Below are 22,285 nucleotides of genomic sequence, written 5' to 3' on the forward strand. Positions count from 1 at the left end.
AACTGAACTGAACTGAATGACTGAGGCTAGAAAAGATTACATAAATGTCTTCCTATCACATATATTTCATCCATTTGATTCTCAGAATAGAAAGTAAGTTTATATTTTTTAAAATTAAAAACAAAAATTTTTTGACCCCACCGCCAGGCATGCGGGATCTTAGTTCTCAAACCAGAGATAAAATTTATGTCCTCTGAAGTGGCTGGCTGGCAGTTTTAACCACTGGACCGCTAACGAAGTCCTAAGCTTACATTTTTAATTTTAAAAAAGCCCTTAAAGCTCCAGAAGAGTCTCTCCTATCACTCAATAGTCAAAGTAAGCTAGCTAGACCGCTTGGGCTTTTCCCAACAGAGCCCCTAGCGAGCCATCGCCTCCCACGCTCCCTATCAGCCCGCCTCTGTTCTCTGACCGCGTCTTCAGCCCCACCTGGACCTCCGCCTCCACCCCGCCCCCGGCCCGCCCCCGGCCCGCCCCCGGGTCGCCCCGGCCCGCCCCACCCCACCCTGCCCCCGGCCCCGCCCCACCCCACCCTGCCCCCGGCCCCGCCCCGCCCCGGCCCCCGCTCCGCCCCCGGCCCGGCCCCCGGCCCCTGCTCCGCCCCCGGCCCCGCCCCTCCCCGCCCCGCCCCGCCCCTGCCCTGGCCCCGGCCCCTGCTCCGCCCCCTGCCCCGCCCCGGCCCGGCCCCCGACCCCGCCCCGCTCCGCCCCGGGGCCGGCCCGGCCCCCGCCCCCGGCCCCCCGGCCCGGCCCCCGCCCCCGGGCCCCGCCCCCGGCCCCGGCCCCCCGGCCCGGCCCCCCGGCCCGGCCCCCCGGCCCCCGGCCCCGGTCCGGCCCCCCTCCTTTCTCTCTCAGTCAGTTTCCTCAGCAGTTGTTCTCTCCCTACCCCTCAGCGCGGCGCAGTGGAAAAGGCCTGCTCTGGGCCTCTCTAGCCCTCTGGAGGACTTGCCGTCTGTTTCTGGAGGCTTCCGGCGGCAGTAGGCGGGCCTGGCCTGAAGAGCCGCGCCGAGGGGGCTGCTCAGTCAGCGCGGATTTGGCTCGGGAGTTTTGGCAATGGGGCTGCAGGAGTTGTGCAGACTCATGTCGAGGTGAGTAAGCGAGCGGCTAAGGACAGCCTCGTCAGTTGCGCTTGCCGGGATGAAAAAGGTTGGGAGTGGGGACTGTCTGGCCTTGAAGTTTCTCGTCGCCTTTGGAGACGGCAGCTCTCAGACCCGACTCGCGCGGATCATCCCTCTACCCACCTCCTCCGAGTGTCGCCTTACTCCTTCTAGCACCATCCTCTCAGCATCGCCTTCGTTTTCTGCCTCTCTGACTCTTAGGCAGCCTTGACCCCCGTTCCATCCCTTCTTTAGTTGAGGAAGTTTGGGGGACACGCAGAGTTTCAACTTGGAGGAATTTTGTGGCATTTTTGGTGCTGGTGACAAACATTCGTGCTTTGCTAGGTGTCTTTGTGCTCGTGGTGTGACTACTGTCACATGATTCCAGCGTTGGTATAGGTGTCTGAAACTTGGAGCCGTGTGTTGCGCACACACAGCTTGCCTTGTGGAATATGTGTGCAAACGTTTAACTTTTGAAAGTTCTGCTCAATGCCACTTGAGCTCAGCTGAGAAAATCTGGTAGCTATCACTGTAGGCAGGCAGTTAGGCTGCAGCAGTCCTGAGACCGTTTGCCTGCCCCCCCGTGCATTAAAAGGTAGCATATGGGACCACTTGAAGGGAGAACCATTAATTTGCCTGACGGCTGAAATTTCTGGGGTTTTAAACCTTGGCGTTTGCCTTGGGGAAAAGAGATGGGAGTGGTTTTTTGATTTAAGGATAGTTGAAATGGCAACCCACTCCAGTATCCTTGCCTTGAAAATTCCATGGATGAGGGGCCTGGGAGGCTATAGTCCATGGAGTCGCAAAGAGTCGGATACGACTGAGCGGCTTCACTTCACTTTTAGGGCTTCAGAGGGGGCTTCCCAGGCGGCGCTAGTGGTCAGAAACCCACCTGCTTGTGCAGGAGACAGAAGAGACCACGGGTTCAATACCTGGGTGGGGAAGAACTCCTGAAGGAGGAAATGGCAACCCACTCCAGTGTTCTTGCCTGGAGAATCCCATGGACAGAGAAGACTGGCGGGTTGTAGTCCATAGGGTTGCAAAGAGTCGGACACGACTAAAGCGACTTCGCATGCACAGCTTTAGAGCGATGTGTCTTGTCTTAACATTGTATCCGTGGGCCTGGGGCTTCCCATGTGCCGCTATTGGTAAAGAACCCGCCTGCCAGTGCAGGAGACATAAGAGAAGTGAGTTTGATCTCTGGGTCTGGAAGATACTCTGGAGGAGGGGATGGCAACCCACTCCAGTATTCTTGCCTGGAGAATCTCATGGGCAGAGGAGCCTGATGGGCTTATAGTCCGCAAGGTAGCAAAAAGTTGGACACGACTGAAGGGACAGCATGAATGCACGCTGAGGACCTGGTGTTCAGTATTTGCGGGGGGCGGGGCGGGGGGGGAATAGAAGAGTTGCTTTTGTTCTCTCTTTGTGGTTATTTTTTAAAAAATTTATTTACTTGTTTATTTTTATACCTTGAAATTATTTGTCCCTGTGGCTCTAACTAGCTCACAGAGAGACTTGGCAGATATAAAGAAAATAATCACTGCTGCTGTTTTTTTGAAGCTGTAAACAAATACCAGATTGTTTGAGAAACAAATTGGGAAGGCATATTTGTTAACAAAATTAAATGACTTGGGAAAGACTTTGTTATTCCCAGAGTTCAGGATGGCTTTGTTCCTCCCAGTATTGCAAGGTGCACTAATTAGGCAAATCCTGGATCCGTTTGGGGGTTTTGCTCAGAGATGCATTTTCCATGGGTAGGTCTGGTGTGGGTATTACCCTAGCAAAGCAGAGAATGGAGGCCAGTATCATCCAGTCTATCACAATGTAGTCTACAAATATACTAAGTAACAGGGTGCCACACTTTTCTGAGAGGAAGTAGGGTCTCTGTGCTGTGGTTGACATTGTTGTCCAGTCCTTGAAGTCCGGCTACCCTTGGCTTTTTGGCCAGTGTCTTGCTTTCCTAGTACCACTGTCCACTATTTATCTTGCCCTGGTGCCAATACAGCCCTTGGAATTTGTCGTCATTATTCCCCAATAAAGTACCTCTCTCTGAAGATAACTCTCAGGTTTGTATGACTAACCCTAATTTATCCTGAGCTCCAGTACTATTCACAAACACCTGAATGTCTTCTTTGCACCTCAAATGTACATTTGAACGTAACTGCAACCCTTGTTCCACCTCTGCACTTTCAACTTCTTAGTACTGTCCATCCTTTTAGATTCCTAAAGTTATCTAACTTCTCCCACATGCTCAATCCTTATCTCTTCCTGCTCATATGAATTTGAACCCTCTTCTCATGTTCATTTTGTGGAAACTTGATTTATCTCTCGTTGTTCAGTCACCAAGCTGTGTCCGGCTTTTTGTGACCCCATGGACTGCAGCTCTTCAGACTTCACTGTCCTTCACCATCTCCCCGAGTTTACTCAAACTCATATCCATTGAGTTGGTGATGCCATCCAACCATCTAATCCTCTGTTGTCCCCTTTTCCTCCTGTCTTAAGTCTTTCCCAGCATCAGGATCTTTTCCAGTGAGTCAGCTCTTGAATCAGGTGGCCAAAGTATTGGAGTTTCAGCTTCAGCATCAGTCCTTCCAGTGAATATTCAGGACTGATTTCCTTGAGGATGGACTGGTTTGATCTCCTTGCTGTCCAAGGGACTCTCAAGAGTCTTCTCCAGCACTACAGATCAAAAGCATCAATTCTTTGGCACTCAGCCTTCTTTATGATACAACTCACATCCATACGTGACTGCTGATTTATCTCTTATCTCTTTGCAAGTTGAATAGTTTCTGCACATGGCTGTCATGTTAATCTTGTGAGTGTTTACTTCAGTGCCATCCATTTCTGTGCTCAGAAGCTTTCAGAGGTGTCCTCTTAGCTATGGCAACCTCCTTCAAAAGATCCTGTGCATGTACTGCTACATTCACTGCCCCCAACCCTGCAGCAGGCCACTACCGACCCACGCCTCCGCTGGAGACTCCTGGACACTCTCGGGCAAGTCTGGGTCAGTCTCATGTGGGGTCACTGCCCCTTTCTTCTGGGTTCTGGTGCACGAAAGGTTCTGTTCGTGCCCTCCAACAGTCTTTTTCCCAGTCCTGTGTAAGTTCTGGCAGCTCTATGGTGGGGTTAATGGCAAGAGTGAATGTTGACATTTTAGGAATCAGTGAACTAAAAGGGACTGGAATGGGTGAATTTAACTCAGATGACCATTGTATCTACTACTGTGGGCAAGAATCCTTTAGAAGAAATGGAGTAGCCATTGGTCAACAAAAGAGTCGAAATGCAGTGCTTAGATGCAATCTCAAAAATGACAGAATGATCTCTGTTCGTCTCCAAGGCAAACCATTCAATATCACGGTAATCCAAGTCTATGCCCCAACCAGTAATGCTGAAGAAGCTGAAGCTGAATGGTTCTATGAAGACCTACAAGACCTTTTAGAACTAACACTCCCCAAAGATGTCCTTTTCATTATAGGGGACTGGAATGCAAAAGTAGGAAGTCAAGAAACACCTGGAGTAACAGGCAAATTTGGCCTTGGAGTACAGAATGAAGCAGGGCAAAGGGTAGTAGAGTTTTGCCAAGAGAATGCACTGGTCATAGCAAACACCCTCTTCCAACAGCACAAGAGAAGACTCTACACATGGACATCTCTAGATGGTCAATAATGAAATCAGATTGATTATATTCTTTGCAGCCAAAGATGGAGGAGCTCTATACAGTCAGCAAAACAAGACCAGGAGCTGACTGTGGCTCAGATCATGAACTCTTTATTGCAAAATTCAGACTTAAATTGAAGAAAATAGGGAAAACCACTAGACCATTCAAGTATGACCTAAATCAAATCCCTTACTATTATACAGTGGAAGTGAGAAATAGATTTGAGGGATTAGATCTGGTAGGCAGAGTGCCTGATGAAACACGGATGGAGGTTCGTGACATTGTACAGGAGACAGGGATCAAGAACATCCTCAAGAAAAAGAAATGCAAAAAAGCAAAATGGCTGTCTGAGGAGGCCTTACAAATAGCTGTGAAAAGAAGAGAAGTAAAAAGCAAAAGAGAAAAGGAAAGATACCCATTTGAATGCAGAGTTCCAAAGAATAGCGAGGAGAGATAAGAAAGCCTTTCTCAGAGATCAGTGCAAAGAAGTAGATGAAAACAATAGAATGGGAAAGACTGACGATCTCGTCATGAAAATTAGGGATATCCAGCGAACATTTCATGCAAAGATAGGCTCAATAAAGGACAGAAATGGTATGGACCTAACAGAAGCAGAAGATATTGAGAAGAGGTAGCAAGAATACACAGAAGAACTAAAGAAAAAAAGATCTTCATGACCCAGATAATCATGATGGTATGATCACTCACTTAGAGCCAGACATCCTGGAATGTGAAGTCAAGTGGGCCTTAGGAAGCATCACTATGAACAAAGCTAGTGGAGGTGATGGCATTCCAGTTGAGCTATTTCAAATCCTGAAAGATGATGCTGTGAAAGTGCTGCACTCAATATGCCAGCAAATTTGGAAAAGTCAACAGTGGCCACGGGACTGGAAAGGGTCAGTTTTCATTCCAATCCCAAGGAAAGGCAATGCCAAAGAATGCTCAAACTACTGCACAAGTGCACCCATCTCACACAGTAGTAAAGTAATGCTCAAAATTCTCCAAGCCAGAGTTCAACAGGACGTGAACCGTGAACTTCCAGATGTTCAAGCTGGATTTAGAAAAGGCAGAGGAACCAGAGATCAAATTGCCAACATCTGTTGGATTATCGAAAAAGCAAGAGAGTTTCAGAAAAATATCTACTTCTGCTTTATTGATTATGCCAAAGCCTTTAACTGTGTGGATCACCACAAACTGGAAAATTCTTTAAGAGATGGAAATACCAGACCTCCTGACCTGCCTCCTGAGAAATCCGTATGCAGGTCAGGAAGCAACAGTTAGAACTGGACATGGAACAAAAGACTAGTTCCAAATAGGAAAAAGAGTACGTCAAGGCTGTATATTGTCACCCTGCTAATTTAACTTATATGCAGAGTATATCATGCGAAATACCAGGCTGCATGAAGCACAAGCTGGAATCAAGATTGCCGGGAGAATTATCAATAACCTCAGATATGCTAATCACACCACTGTTATGGTAGAAAGTGAAGAACAAAGAGCCCTTTGATGAAAGGGAAAGAGAAGGGTGAAAAAGTTGGCTTAAAACTCAACATTCAGAAAATGAAGATCATGGCATCTGGTCCCATTACTTCATGGCAAATAGATGGGGAAACAGTGCAAACAGTGACAGACTTTATTTTTGGAGGGCTCCAAAATCACTGCAGATGGTGACTGCAGGCATGAAATTAAAAGATGCTTGCTCCTTGGAAGAAAAGCTATGGCCGACCTAGACAGTATATAAAAAAGGAGAGACATTACTTTGCCAACCAAGGTCTGTCTAGTCAAAGCGATGGTTTTTCCAGTAGTCATGTATGGCTGTGAGAGTTGGGCTATAGAAAAAACCTGAGTGCCAAAGAATTGATGCTTTTGAACTGTGGTGTTGGAGAAAACTCTTGAGAGTCCCTTGGACTGCAACCAGTCCAATCTAAAAGAAATCAGTCCTGAATATTCATTGGAAGGACTGATGCTGAAGCTGAAACTTCAATACTTTGACTACCTGATGGGAAGAACTGACTCATTGGAAAAGACCCTGATGCTGGGAAAGATTGAAGGTGGGAGGAGAAGGGGATGACAGGAGATGAGATGGTTGGATGGCATCACCGTCTCAATGGACATGAGTTTGAGTAAACTCTGGGAGTTGGAGATGGACATGGAGGCCTGGTGTGCTACAGTCCATGTGGTTGCAAAGAGTCGGACATGACTGAGCAACTGAACTGAGCTTAGCTATGGAATTAAAGAAAAACTTCCCAGCCTCGGTTTCAACAATTTGGCCCCAGTTTACCTCATGAATTCAGTGGTACTTACTGTTCTGTTAACAGCTCCTGGGAGATAGTATTCTAGGCACTTCTCTTATCCTGTGGCCAAACTAGACTACTTGTTCTTATTGTTCTTACTTCAGGTCCTTGAAATCCAGGGGGATCAGATGAAAAACAGATATTTAAACAGAAGTAATATTTATCAGCTCTGATAAGTGTCTTAAAGGAAAAGAAAACCAGGTTTAGAAGGAAGTGGGAGATCAGGGAGCCTCTTGAAAGAGATTGATCTCTTTTAAGTTGTTAGTAACACTGATTCCCTTTATCTCCTCTGTGGTTTGCTGAACGGTATTCTTTTGGTTTGCTTCTTGGTCTACTTCTCTTTACTTCTATGTAGTTGTTTCTGAAGACTCAATAGTTGATTCAGTTTTGTTTTTCCTGTGCTGAAAGTGAGAGTGTTAGTCACTCAGTCATGTCGGACTCCTGGAGTTTGCTCAAACTCATGTCTATCGAGTTGGTGATGCCATCCAACCATCTCATCCTCTGTCGTCCCCTTCTCCTCCTGCCCTCAATCTTTCCCAGCATCAGGGAGATAACTTTTCCAGTGAGTCAGCTTTTTGAATCAGGTGGCCAAAGTATTGGAGCTTCAACATCAGTCCTTCCAATGAAGGAAGGACCCCATGGACTGTAGCTCCTTTCTGTTCAAAGAATCACAAACTCATATGCAGATGCTCAGATGGGAGCATTGAGTGGTGCTGGCTGGTGGCAGCAGTGGGGATGAGCAGGGAACTGGTGAGCAATCGAGGGGGCTTCCCTGGTGGCTCAGTAGTAAGGAATCTGCCTGCCAGTGCAGGAGACTTGGGTTCGATCCTGGGTTGGGAAGATCCCCTGGAGAAAGAAATGACAGTCCACTCCAGTATTCTTGCCTGGGAAATCTCTTGGACAGAGGAGCCTGGTGGGCTACAGTCCATGGGGCTGCAAAGAGTCAGACGTGACTTAGCGACTGAACAACAAGTGAGCAATAAAGAGCCCTCTGTCTCAAGGAGGCAGCTTTTCCACCTTGGGCATTGTTTCCATTGTGAAACGTAGGCCCAGTGTTTCCATAACTATTAATATTTCTGGAGAGACTGGAAAACTCCATTGTAAGTGAAATCTCTTGATGATTTTTAAAATCTTCATCATTTTAAAATCCTGCTAACCATACAACACATTTGTCGGCACAGGCAGCCTTCAGGCCACAGTTGTCAGCTGCAACTTTCTAATTTATTCCCCATAGAGAACTGAGAGGTTTGTATGCCTCAGTGATTGTTTATGCATGTGACTTGTTGACAAGTCTTTAGCTAACTTTTCTTTCAAACTCCAGTCTCTTCTCCACTTGCTGTTGAATATTTTTACTTATACCATTACAAATTCAAGAAATTAAAAATGGAATTCATATTTCATTCTACAAACTAGCTAGTTTCCTTTCCAACCTTTTCAGTACCTATTTCTCCTGATTCTCCTGGCTTGAAATCTTGGGGTCATTTTGGCATAATTCTTTTTCTTTTCCATTGAGTTTTTACTTGATAATAACTCCATAAATCATGCTTTTGTTTCCACAATTGCTTTTCATCAGTTCATGTCTGAATTGCTTGGCCTTGGACTTGATCTTCTATTCTATTCATATTCTACTTTGCCTATTTCTGCTGTAATAATCTTCATTAAGCACTATTTTTATTATATCGTCATCTTAAACAGGTTCACTGAAAGTTAATTTTGTAAGCCCGTGTGTGTGTGTGTGTGTGTGTGTGTGTGTGTGTGTGTGTGTTTGATAATCAAAAATTCCCTAAATGGTAAGGTTCTCATTCTTCTTAGTTGTTTTTAACCTTAGCATGTATCAGGATTACCTGGAGGGTTTGTTAAACATAGATTTCTGAGCCTTACCGCACAGTGTCTGATTGAGTAGGTGTGGATGGGGTCAAGTATTTGCATTTCTACATGTTCCCAGGTAAGCTGATGATGTAGGCCCAGAGACCACTTTTGGAACAACTGCTGCTAGCAGCAGAGTTGACCATCATGTGAAGGAAGTAAGCCTTATAAAGTGAATTAGTAAATTAGCAGTAGCTGGGATGTGCATGCCTCTTCCCTTCTTCCAGATGGCACTCTGGGAGCCAATAGGAAGGAATATGAATATCATAAATTCAGAATTACTTGGAGACTCTGAACATGGAGATACATTTTTGAGTTATAAAAGTTAATACCAGTTTAAAAATAATAATTGAGTATAAATTGGATATATAGAAGTAATAGATTGTATAGAATCTGGCAGGGAACTTAGTTGTACTTAAGTTTGTTTTCTATTTGCTTTATAGTAATTGGTGCAGAGATTTTTTGACCTGTAAGTGTGATACATAGTGGTTTGAACTGATGTTTTATAGTTTTACATTAACTTTCTTCAAATGAAATAAAATTTTTTTGAGCTTCATTGATTTATTCACCTTTTCCCTTTTAGTGTGGACTTGAATTTTCACTTCTGGAATGGTGAAACAAATTTGGGGTAGTATCTTTAAAAATTTTTTTTAAATTGGAATATAGTTGCTTTACAATGTTGTGTTAGTTTCTGCTATACAGCAAAGTACATCATTTATACATACACATATGTCTACTCTTTTTTAGATTTCCTTCCCATGTAGGTCATCACAGATCACTGAGTAGAGCTCCCTGTCTAAATAGTAGGTTCTCGTTAATTATCTATTTTATATGTAGCAGTGTATATGTCAGTCCCAGTCTCTGAATTTGTCCCCCCATCTCTGCTGTAACCATAATGTTCTTGCATCTGTGACTCTATTTCTGTTTTGTCAATAAGTTCATCACAGTTATTCTGGGGGACTTCCCTGTGGTCTAGTGGCTAAGACTCCTGTGTTCCCAATCAAACCTAGGATCAAACTCCTGGGTTTGATCCCTAATCAGGAAACTAGCTCCCACATGCCTCAACTAAGAACCGGCACAGCCAAATAAATATTAAAAAAATAAAAATAAAAAGGCGTTCAGTGTTATTCTGGATCTAAAGAAATTAGCACTTAACTTTTTTGATACTTAATTTTTCTTTCTGGAAGTTTCTGAGTTAAGTTGAAATAACTTTTAGAAATGATGCTTTAGGGTAAGTATAATTCAGATTTTAAAAGTCTGTATGAAATTTATTTTAGCAATGCTCCTAAATAAGCTAGAATCTGTCACTTCAGATTAATTTTTATTAAGTATTGATTTTAATGATAACTTGTCTGCACTTTGGAATCATATAGGAGGAGCTTCAAGCAAAATACGTGCCCTATTTTGTTATGTTAGGACACACAATATGTCTATATCCTTCCATAGTTTTCAGAATGTCCTATGCTTGGGATCACAATATATAGCCTTTTCAGATTGACTGCTTTTGCTTCAGTTCAGTTCAGTTCAGTTCAGTCGCTCAGTCTTGTCTGACTCTTTGCGACCCTATGAATTGCAGCACGCCAGGCCTCCCTGTCCATCACCAACTCCTGGAGTTCACTCAGATTCACATCCATCAAGTCAGTGATGCCATCCAGCCATCTCATCCTCTGTCGTCCCCTTCTCCTCCTGCCCTCAATCCCTCCCAGCATCAGAGTCTTTTCCAGTGAGTCAACTCTTCGCATGAGGTGGCCAAAGTACTGGAGTTTCAGCTTTAGCATCATTCCTTCCAAAGAAATCCCAGGGTTGATCTCCTTTAGAATGGACTGGTTGAATCTCCTTGCAGTCCAAGGGACTCTCAAGAGTCTTCTCCAACACCACACTTCAAAAGCATCAATTCTTCGCAGTGTGCTTTTAAGGTTCCTCTCTGTTTTTTTTTTTCCCCCCCAATGGACTGGTGTTTCTTTTTATTGCTGAGTAGTATTTCATTGTATATATATGCCATAGTTTGTTTATCCATTCAGCAATTGAGGAACCTCTTGGTTACACCCACATTTTGGCTAATATGAATAAAACTATCATCAACATTTACTTGTAGGTGGACATAAGTTTTCAGCTTATTTGGATAAATACCAAGGAGTGCAATAGCTGGGTCATATGATAAGAGTATGTTTAGTTTTTAAAGAAACTACCAAAATTTCTTTGAAAGTGGCTGTATTGTTTTGTGTTCATACCACAAGGAATGAATTAAACTTAAAAAAAATTTTTTTTTTGTTCTAGTAACTGTTCAAAGAAACTAAAGCAAACAAAAGGGAATGTAGTATTTATACACTGAAACATGACTATCCACGTTACTGTGTTCATTGTATTCTACATTTGTTTCAGGTTTAATTCATATAAAAGGACTAATATCATACTGCAGCATTTGGTAAGTTTGGATTTTGTTTTTCTGGCATTATTAGACTATGATGGGTAATTTAAAATGTCATTGTTAGGGAAGTAGAGAAATACTGGTAGATTTTGTTGACCATGGTACACTGTGATTTCCAATTTTATAGTATCAAATTTGACACATATAACTGGTAGGAATTGGCATAAGGTTATAGGTAAGAGGTCAAGTCAGAATGCTTAGGTTTAAATAATGAATCTGCTACTTAATCTTGGGCAGATTACTTGCTGTCTCTCAGCCTCCTTTATGATATTTTAAAAAGGGGGATATTAGTATTCACCTTAGAGTGCTTATGAATAGTAAATAATTCATTTAAAAATCTAATATAGTGCTTGGCATATAATGGTCATTTAATACATGTTACTACTACTATTGTACTAATAGTACCCTTCCAGAGCTTAGATGGTCTTAGTTTATCAAGTTGTTAGGAAGAAATGCTTTTTATTCATTTTTGTGTATCTCCACTATCGACTGAATCTGTCCCCCCAAATTCATATGTTGAAATCTAATTGCCAGTGTGTTGATATTTGTTTTTTGTTTTTAATTAAATTTTTATTTTTACTTTATTTTACTTTACAATACTGTATTGGTTTTGCCATACATTGACATGAATCCACCACGGGTGTACATGCGATCCCAAATATGAACCCCCCTCCCACCTCCCTCCCCACAACATCCCTCTGGGTCATCCCCGTGCACCAGCCCCAAGCATGCTGTATCCTGCATTGGACATAGACTGGCGATTCGATTCTTACATGATAGTATACATGTTTCAATGCCATTCTCCCAAATCATCCCACCCTCTCCCTCTCCCTCTGAGTCCAAAAGTCCGCTATACACATCTGTGTCTTTTTTGCTGTCTTGCATACAGGGTCATCATTGCCATCTTTCTAAATTCCATATATATGTGTTAGTATACTGTATTGGTGTATTTCTGGCTTACTTCACTCTGTATAGTCGGCTCCAGTTTCATCCATCTCATCAGAACTGATTCAAATGTATTCTTTTTAACGGCTGAATAATACTCCATTGTGTATATGTACCACAGCTTTCTTATTCATCTGCTGATGGACATCTAGGTTGTTTCCATGTCCTGGCTATTATAAACAGTGCTGCGATGAACATTGGGGTACATGTGTCTCTTTCAATTCTGGTTTCCTCGGTGTGTGTGCCCAGCAGTGGGATTGCTGGGTCATATGGCAGTTCTATTTGCAATTTTTTAAGGAATCTCCACACTGTTTTCCATAGTGGTTGTACTAGTTTGCATTCCCACCAACAGTGTAGGAGGGTTCCCTTTTCTCCACACCCTCTCCAGCATTTATTGCTTTCAGATTTTTGGATCGCAGACATTCTGACTGGTGTGAAGTGGTACCTCATTGTGGTTTTGATTTGCATTTCTCTAATAATGAGTGATGTTGAGCATCTTTTCATGTGTTTGTTAGCCATCCGTATGTCTTCTTTGGAGAAGTGTCTATTTAGTTCTTTGGCCCATTTTTTGATTGGGTCGTTTATTTTTCTGGCATTGAGTTGCATAAGTTGCTTGTATATTTTTGAGATTAGTTGTTTGTCAGTTGTTTCATTTGCTATTATTTTCTCCCATTCAGAAGGCTGTCTTTTCACCTTGCTTATATTTTCCTTTGTTGTGTGGAAGCTTTTAATTTTAATTAGATCCCATTTGTTTATTTTTGCTTTTATTTCCAGAATTCTGGGAGGTGGGTCATAGAGGATCCTGCTGTGATTTATGTCGGAGAGTATTTTGCCTATGTTCTCCTCTAGGAGTTTTATAGTTTCTGGTCTTACATTTAGATCTTTAATCCATTTTGAGTTTATTTCGTGTGCAGTGTTAGAAAGTGATCTAGTTTCATTCTTTTACAAGTGGTTGACCAGTTTTCCCAGCACCACTTGTTAAAGAGATTGTCTTTACTCCATTGTATATTCTTGCCTCCTTTGTCAAAGATAAGGTGTCCATATGTGTGTGGATTTATCTCTAGGCTTTCTATTTTGTTCCATTGATCTATATTTCTGTCTTTGTGCCAGTACCATACTGTCTTGATGACTGTGGCTTTGTAGTAGAGCCTGAAGTCAGGCAGGTTGATTCCTCCAGTTCCATTCTTCTTTCTCAAGATTGCTTTGGCTATTCGAGGTTTTTTGTATTTCCATACAAATCTTGAAATTATTTGTTCTAGTTCTGTGAAAAATGTGGCTGGTAGCTTGATAGGGATTGCATTGAATTTGTAAATTGCTTTGGATAGTATCTCATTTTCACTATATTGATTCTTCTGATCCAGGAACATGGTATATTTCTCCATCTATTAGTGTCCTCTTTGATTTCTTTCATCAGTGTTTTATAGTTTTCTATATATAGGTCTTTAGTTTCTTTAGGTAGATCGATTCCTAAGTATTTTATTCTTTTCATTGCAATGGTGAATGGAATTGTTTCCTTAATTTCTTTTTCTACTTTCTCATTATTAGTGTATAGGAATGCAAGGGATTTCTGTGTGTTGATTTTATATCCTGCAACTTTACTGTATTCATTGATTAGCTCTAGTAATTTTCTGGTGGAGTCTTTAGGGTTTTCTATGTAGAGAATCAAGTCATCTGCAAACAATGAGAGTTTTACTTCTTCTTTTCCAATTTGGATTCCTTTTTATTTCTTTTTCTGCTCTGATTGCTGTGGCCAAAACTTCCAGAACTATGTTGAATAGTAGTGAAAGTGGGCAAGTGAACAAGACCCTTGTCTTGTTCCTGACTTTAGGGGAAATGCTTTCAATTTTTCACCATTGAGGATAATGTTTGCTGTGGGTTTGTCATATATAGCTTTTATTATGTTGAGGTATGTTCCTTCTATTCCTGCTTTCTGGAGAGTTTTTATCATAAATGGATGTTGAATTTTGTCAAAGGCCTTCTCTGCATCTATTGAGATAATCATATGGCTTTTATTTTTCAATTTGTTAATGTGGTGAATTACATTGATTGATTTGCAGATATTGAAGAATCCTTGCATCCCTGGGGTAAAGCCCACTTGGTCATGGTGTATGATCTTTTTAATGTGTTGTTGGATTCTGATTGCTAGAATTTTATTGAGGATTTTTGCATCTGTGTTCATCAGTGATATTGGCCTGTAGTTTTCCTTTTTTGTAGTATCTTTGTCAGGTTTTGGTATTAGGGTGATGGTGGCCTCATAGAATGAGTTTGGAAGTTTACCTTTCTCTGCAATTTTCTGGAAGAGTTTGAGTAGAATAGGTGTTAGCTCTTCTCGAAATTTTTGGTAGAATTCAGCTGTGAAGCTGTCTGGACCTGGGCTTTTGTTTGCTGAAAGATTTCTGATTACAGTTTCAATTTCCGTGCTTGTGATGGGTCTGTTAAGATTTTCTATTTCTTCCTGGTTCAGTTTTGGAAAATTGTACTCTTCTAAGAATTTGTCCATTTCTTCCACGTTGTCCCTTTTATTGGCATATAATTGCTGATAGTAGTCTCTTATGATCCTTTGTATTTCTGTGTTGTCTGTTGTGATCTCTCCTTTTTCATTTCTAATTTTATTGATTTGATTTTTGTCTCTTTGCTTCTTGATGAGTCTGGCTAATGGTTTGTCAATTTTATTTATCCTTTCAAAGAACCAGCTTTTGGCTTTGTTGATTTTTGCTATGGTCTCTTTTGTTTCTTTTGCATTGATTCCTGCCCTAATTTTTAAGATTTCTTTCCTTCTGCTAACTCTGGGGTTCTCCAGTTCTTCCTTTTCTAGTTGCTTTAGGTGTAGAGTTAGGTTATTTATTTGACTTTTTTCTTGTTTCTTGAGGTATGCCTCTAGTGCTATGAGCTTTCCTCTTAGCACTGCTTTTATAGTGTCCCACAGGTTTTGGGTTGTTGTGTTTTCATTTTCATTAGTTTCTATGCATATTTTGATTTCTTTTTTGATTTCTTCTGTGATTTGTTGGTTATTCAGAAGTGTGTTGTTCAACCTCCATATGTTGGAATTTTTAATAGTTTTTCTCCTGTAATTGAGATCTAATCTTAATGCATTATGGTCAGAAAAGATGGTTGGAATGATTTCGATTTTTTTAAATTTATCAAGGTTAGATTTATGGCCCGGGATGTGATCTATCCTGGAGAAGGTTCCATGAGCACTTGAGAAAAAGGTGAAATTCATTGTTTTGGGGTGAAATGTCCTATAGATATCAATTAGGTCTAACTGGTCCATTGTATCATTTAAAGTTTGTGTTTCCTTGTTAATTTTCTGTTTAGTTGATCTGTCCATAGGTGTGAGTGGGGTATTAAAGTCTCCCGCTATTATTGTGTTATTGTTAATTTCCCCTTTCATACTTGTTAGCATTTGTCTTACCTATTGCGGTGCTCCTATATTGGGTGCATATATATTTATAATTGTTATATCTTCTTCTTGGATTGATCCTTTGATCATTATGTAGTGTCCTTCTTTGTCTCTTTTCACAGCCTTTGTTTTAAAGTCTATTTTATCAGATATGAGTATTGCCACTCCTGCTTTCTTTTGGTCTCTATTTGCGTGGGATATCTTTTTCCAGCCCATCACTTTCAGTCTGTATGCATCCCTTGTTTTGAGGTGGGTCTCTTGTAAGCAGCATATAGAGGGGTCTTGTTTTTGTATCCATTCAGCCAATCTTTGCCTTTTGGTTGGGGTGTTCAACCCATTTACGTTTAAGGTGATTATTGATAAGTATGATCCCGTTACCATTTACTTTGTTGTTTTAGGTTCAGGTTTATACACCCTTTTTGTGTTTCCTGTCTAGCAAATATCCTTTAGAATTTGTTGGAGAGCTGGTTTGGTGGTGCTGAATTCTCTAGCTTTTGCTTGTCTGTAAAGCTTTTGATTTCTCCTTCATATTTGAATGAGATCCTTGCTGGGTACAGTAATCTGGGCTGTAGGTTATTGTCTTTCATCACTTTAAGTATGTCTTGCCATTCCCTCCTGGCCTGAGGAGTTTCTATTGAAAGACCAGCTGTTATCCTTATGGGAATCCCCTTGTGTGTTATTTGTTGTTTTTCCCTTGCTGCTTTTAATATTTGCTCTTTGTGTTTGATCTTTGTTAATTTGATTAATATGTGTCTTGGGGTGTTTCGCCTTGGGTTTATCCTGTTTGGAACTCTCTGTGTTTTTTGGACTTGGGTGATTATTTCCTTCCCCATTTTAGGGAGTTTTTCAACTATTATCTCCTTAAGGATTTTCTCATGGTCTTTCTTTTTGTCGTCTTCTTCTGGGACTCCTATAGCAGTGTGTTGATATTTGGAGATGGGGCCTTTAAGAGGTGATTAGGTCAGGAAGGCAGAGCTCTCATGAGTGAATCAGTACCTTTATAAAGGAAACACCAGAGAGCTCCCTCCCCTCTTCTGCCTTCCGAGGAAGGATGCAGTGAGAAGACAGCCATCGATGTATGAACTGGGAAGTGAGACCTCACCAGACACTGAATCTGCAGGCGTTTTGATCTTGACTTCCCAGCCTCTAGAATTGTGAGAATCAAATGCTGTATAAGCTATGCAGTCTATGGTGTTTTTGTTATAGCAGCCTGAATGGGCTAAGATACCCTCTCATACAACCTGACAAACACCTTGCACATAAAAATGACAAGCCCCTCTGATGTAGCACTTATGGTATGGCAGGTGTTATTCAAAGTACTGATACTTATTATTAATAGTTCAGTTGATTCTCATAGTGTTATGAGATAGATACTACCGATCTTTCATCTGTAGTTCTGAAACCTCAAAATCAAACGTTTGTGGATGTTTGTGGTCAGTGCATTTGGTGGCTGTCTTGCTGTTCACGCTGTGATCGCTGAACCCAGGGTATGCAAGGCACATGCTAAGAGACTGGAAGGAGACTCAGGAAGCCACAGGAACTGCAAACACATTTATTCTCTCCCGGCTGGCACAGCAGCCATTACACAGCCTCTCTTTTGGCTGATGGAGCAGTCATAGCAGCAGCCGTAACATAACCAGAACGCAGCTGTGACCTTACATAACATAACCGTGATGTCACTCCAGTATAGCCCCGATAAGCAGCAGCAGCTGGGGCTTTCATGGTGGAGCTCATACAGGTGTACCTCACACACTAGCCTGCGACCAGGTGAGTACCTCGTGATGCGCCTGTGCAGTACCATAAGCAATCTCAGCTGTTACATACCGTGCAAAGTCATTGTCTACAGAACATGAGGTGAGAGGGCCTGACTCGTGCCATCTTGTTAATTTCTCCACATTCCACCTCTTCAGGCTATAATCCATAGGGTCGCAAGAGTTGGATATGACTTAGAGACTAAACCACATTCACCCCTTCAGGGTCTCTCACATCACAATCTATCCACAGTCCATCTTCCACGATGTTCCCTTGACAAGTAATGCTGATCTTTGAATTTACATCTCCCAAAAGCTGTAGCTATAACAACAGTTACATCCCCCAAACATAGAAAATCCAGTGCCGGGTATCACCTGGAACTCATGTTGCAGTCCTTGCCCTCAGTGGGGCTAAGAAGAGCCACCTACTGCGTGTGGAGTGCCGTTTTCTTCCTTGGCCAAGTCCAGTCCACCATCTGTCCTTGTGAGATTTCAGGAAAGCCTTCACAGGAGCAACTCCATGTCTGCTGGTTTTTTTTTTTTTTTTTTTTAATTAAGGATCCACAAACCTCCCCCATAGGCTCCAGGCCCACCCCTTCTGGGAGGGGATTTTTTTTTGTGGTATTCATGGACCACCCACATGATTCCAAATGCTTTCACACTGTTCTAAATCTGCAAGAGAATCAGAAGTTAGTAGCACATGACAGGACACAGCCTTTACAGTACGACCTGTATCACAGGACACAGCCTTTACAGTACGACCTGTATCACAGGACACAGCCTTTGTAGTATGATCCATATCACAGGACACAGCCTTTACAGTACGACCTGTATCACAGGACACAGCCTTTACAGTACAATCTGTATCACAGGACACAGCCTTTACAGTATGACCTGTATCACAGGACACAGCCTTTGCAGTACGATCTGTATCACAGGACACAGCCTTTGCAGTGCACTATTCTACTAAATCTACATCACAGGTCACAGCCTTTACAGTACACTGTTCTACTAAACCTATATCACAGGACACAGCCTTTGCAGTACGATCTGTATCACAGGACATGGCCTTTGCAGTACGATCTGTATCAGAGGACACAGCCTTTGCAGTACGATCTGTATCACAGGACACAGCCTTTGCAGTATGATCTGTATCACAGGACATGGCCTTTGTGGTACACTGTTCTAAATCTATATCACAGGACACAGCCTTTACAGTACGATCTGTATCAGAGGACACAGCCTTTGCAGTACGATCTGTATCAGAGGACACAGACTTTGCAGTATGATCTACATCACAGGACACAGCCTTTGCAGTACGATCTGTATCAGAGGACACAGCCTTTGCAGTACGATCTGTATCAGAGGACACAGCCTTTGCAGTACGATCTGTATCAGAGGACACAGCCTTTGCAGTACGATCTGTATCAGAGGACACAGCCTTTGCAGTACGATCTGTATCACAGGACGCAGCCTTTGCAGTACGATCTGTATCAGAGGACATAGCCTTTGCAGTACGATCTGTATCAGAGGACATAGCCTTTGTAGTACGATCTGTATCACAGGACATGGCCTTTGCGGTACACTGTTCTAAATCTATATCACAGGACACAGCCTTTATAGTACGATCTGTATCAGAGAACACAGCCTTTGCAGTACGATCTGTATCAGAGGACACAGCCTTTGCAGTATGATCTGTATCAGAGGACACAGCCTTTGCAGTACGATCTGTATCAGAGGACATGGCCTTTGCAGTACGATCTGTATCACAGGACACAGCCTTTGCAGTATGATCTGTATCACAGGACATGGCCTTTGTGGTACACTGTTCTAAATCTGTATCACAGGACACAGCCTTTACAGTACGATCTGTATCAGAGGACACAGCCTTTGCAGTACGATCTGTATCAGAGGACATAGCCTTTGCAGTACGATCTGTATCAGAGGACATAGCCTTTGTAGTACGATCTGTATCACAGGACATGGCCTTTGCGGTACACTGTTCTAAATCTATATCACAGGACACAGCCTTTACAGTACTATCTGTATCAGAGGACACAGCCTTTGCAGTACGATCTGTATCACAGGACACAGCCTTTGCAGTACGATCTGTATCAGAGGACACAGCCTTTGCAGTATGATCTGTATCAGAGGACACAGCCTTTGCAGTACGATCTGTATCAGAGGACACAGCCTTTGCAGTACGATCTGTATCACAGGACACAGCCTTTGCAGTATGATCTGTATCACAGGACATGGCCTTTGTGGTACACTGTTCTAAATCTATATCACAGGACACAGCCTTTACAGTACGATCTGTATCAGAGGACACAGCCTTTGCAGTACGATCTGTATCAGAGGACATAGCCTTTGCAGTACGATCTGTATCAGAGGACATAGCCTTTGTAGTACGATCTGTATCACAGGACATGGCCTTTGCGGTACACTGTTCTAAATCTATATCACAGGACACAGCCTTTATAGTACGATCTGTATCAGAGAACACAGCCTTTGCAGTACGATCTGTATCAGAGGACACAGCCTTTGCAGTACGATCTGTATCAGAGGACACAGCCTTTGCAGTACAATCTGTATCACAGGACACAGCCTTTGCAGTATGATCTGTATCACAGGACATGGCCTTTGTGGTACACTGTTCTAAATCTATATCACAGGACACAGCCTTTACAGTACGATCTGTATCAGAGGACACAGCCTTTGCAGTACGATCTGTATCAGAGGACACAGCCTTTGCAGTACGATCTGTATCAGAGGACACAGCCTTTGCAGTACGACCTGTATCAGAGGACATGGCCTTTGCGGTACACTGTTCTAAATCTGCATCATTTGCCTGCCATAGCCATCAGTGTATGCGTTAGGAATGGGAAACTGCTCTGGCTTGCCATAAACAAGGCTGCATTCAGCACCCGTGTCACCCAGGGCCATTACTCTTTGTATACTAGCTAGTGACCAGTGAATTGCAAGTTCTACATGGGGCCTCTAGTCCCTGTTTGGGCTCAGGAGGGTGCCTTGATCTGAGCCCTATTCAAAGTGAAAAAGGGCGTCATCTAAAGGTACATGTTGGGTGCATGTAGCCTTCTAACCGAACCACCTATATCTCTTGCTCTGGGTGCATCCCGAACTTGGTAAACTTCTTCAGTCTCAGTTGCCTCCATAGCTCTCTGGGCTATCAGTTTCATTTCGGTCAGCTCCTGCTACTAGCAGATCAGCCCACATTTGCATTCTCATCACCTGGGGGGGGGCTGTTATCAGTTTGGGCCCCCTTCAGGGTCCTCACACTTCTAATCCCCTGTGCCTGTGGCCATCCCTCTATTTCTCCCAAGCTAGCCACCACTGAGGTCACCGCATAGATGGGACGTCCCACATAGGGTACAAGAATAGCAGTCGGGGTCCAAAGTGGTAGATGGGGCATTGTTCAAAATGGCATCTCGAGCGCCACCAGTGAAATGCTCATCATCTAGGCCCCAGCATTTGGGTTAGCTGTCTACTGCATCATGCCCAGTCCTCTCGCCGCTTGGGTCAGCTCAGCATAGGCATGCCTCTTAGGGTATCCGGAGCGCTCCCGCGTTCGACCACGTGGTACAGATGGCAGCGTTAATCCATTCCGTCAGGGTGTGTGCTTGGTGAGGTGCACCCTGCGTGAGCCACCTAGCCTTCTGTAGCCTTTGTCTCAACGAGGGGTGAGTGGTTATAGATGCCAGCTGTTCTACCTTGTGCCCGGAACACAAGATGCCATCTACCCTGGTGTCCCCGAGTTGCAAAAGCCATCCATACTGCCAAGGGTTCCCTGTGCGTTTGCTGAAACTGCTTACCCAAGTCAACCAGCTTGACCTGAGTATACGGTGGATACCTCATTAACTCAGTCACATTGGAGCCCGCTTGAGGATGCCCCCAGCCCAGGTCACAGACTGCTCATGCTTCCCCTTCTGCTGCACAGCGGGCCTCACTGCCAAGTGGAGACCCGCAGTCTCGCAGCGTTCATCACCACTGTCACTTACCGCCTCGCTGTCAGAGATGCTGGGTTCCCCGGGGCCACGGGGTTCTTGCTGCAATGCCAGTACACTTCTTCCAAGCATCTCTGCATATTGCACACCAGAGTGGCATCATGGAGAGCACTCTCCATATTGGCCTTCAGGGCAGCCAGGAGGATCCACTGTACGGTGCCAGTGGCAGTCCGTGCTGCCTTGTGCAGCAGAGGGGAACTCGTCGCCTGTTCACCTTTCCAGTGCTGTCCAGGGAACAGTCCACCACTTCGCGGTCTTCCACTGGAGCCCACACCAAGAGGATCGCAGCCACACAGTACCGTGTGCTATGAGATGGCCACGGTCTTCCTACATCCAGTGGAGCCTCAGGCTCTTCTCCCTTCTGGGTACCCTGCCACCTCTTCTTATGTGGAGCCTCAGGCTCCTCTCCCTGCTGGGTATTTTGTCAACTACACCAATTTATTGCTCTTCATCCTGTTCCTGACACCAGTTGTCTTGCTGTTCACACTGTCTTCGCTGTTTGCTGAACCCAGGGTAGGCAAGGCATGAGCTAAGAGCCTGGAGGGAGACTCGAGGAGCTGTAGGAACTGCAGACATGTTTATTCTCCTCTGGCCGGCACAGCAGCCATAACACAGCCTGTCTCCTGGCTGATGCAGCAGCCGTAGCAGCCACAACATAACCATAGCGTAACCGTAACAGACTCACATGACTCACATAACATAATCATGACGTTGCTCCAGTGTAGCCCCAGTGCAGCAGCAGGCAGGGCTTTCATGGTGAAACTCACACAGCTGTACTGCACACGCTAGCCCGCAACCAAGTGAGTACCTGTGACGTGCATGCAC

At 43.6% G+C, this 22,285-nt stretch overlaps 1 protein-coding gene across 4 annotated transcripts in view; it reads left to right on the plus strand.

The window, feature by feature from the left end:
• The first annotated feature begins 826 nt into the window (after positions 1–826).
• Positions 827–22,285, plus strand: part of HIBCH (3-hydroxyisobutyryl-CoA hydrolase) — a 122,993-nt gene continuing 101,534 nt past the window's right edge. The window contains exons 1-2 of one of the 4 annotated variants that reach the window (XM_069576997.1): positions 827–1,084; positions 11,294–11,336. In XM_069576997.1, coding sequence (XP_069433098.1) covers positions 1,050–1,084; positions 11,294–11,336 — 78 coding nt within the window. In that variant the 5' untranslated portion in view covers positions 827–1,049. The remainder of the gene's footprint in view (positions 1,085–11,293; positions 11,337–22,285) is intronic. The other 3 variants (XM_069576998.1, XM_069576999.1, XM_069577000.1) reach the window with 3 other exon arrangements.

Source organism: Ovis canadensis, chromosome 2 (genome assembly GCF_042477335.2).
Source record: "Ovis canadensis isolate MfBH-ARS-UI-01 breed Bighorn chromosome 2, ARS-UI_OviCan_v2, whole genome shotgun sequence".
In the NCBI taxonomy this organism is placed as follows: Eukaryota; Metazoa; Chordata; class Mammalia; order Artiodactyla; family Bovidae; genus Ovis; species Ovis canadensis.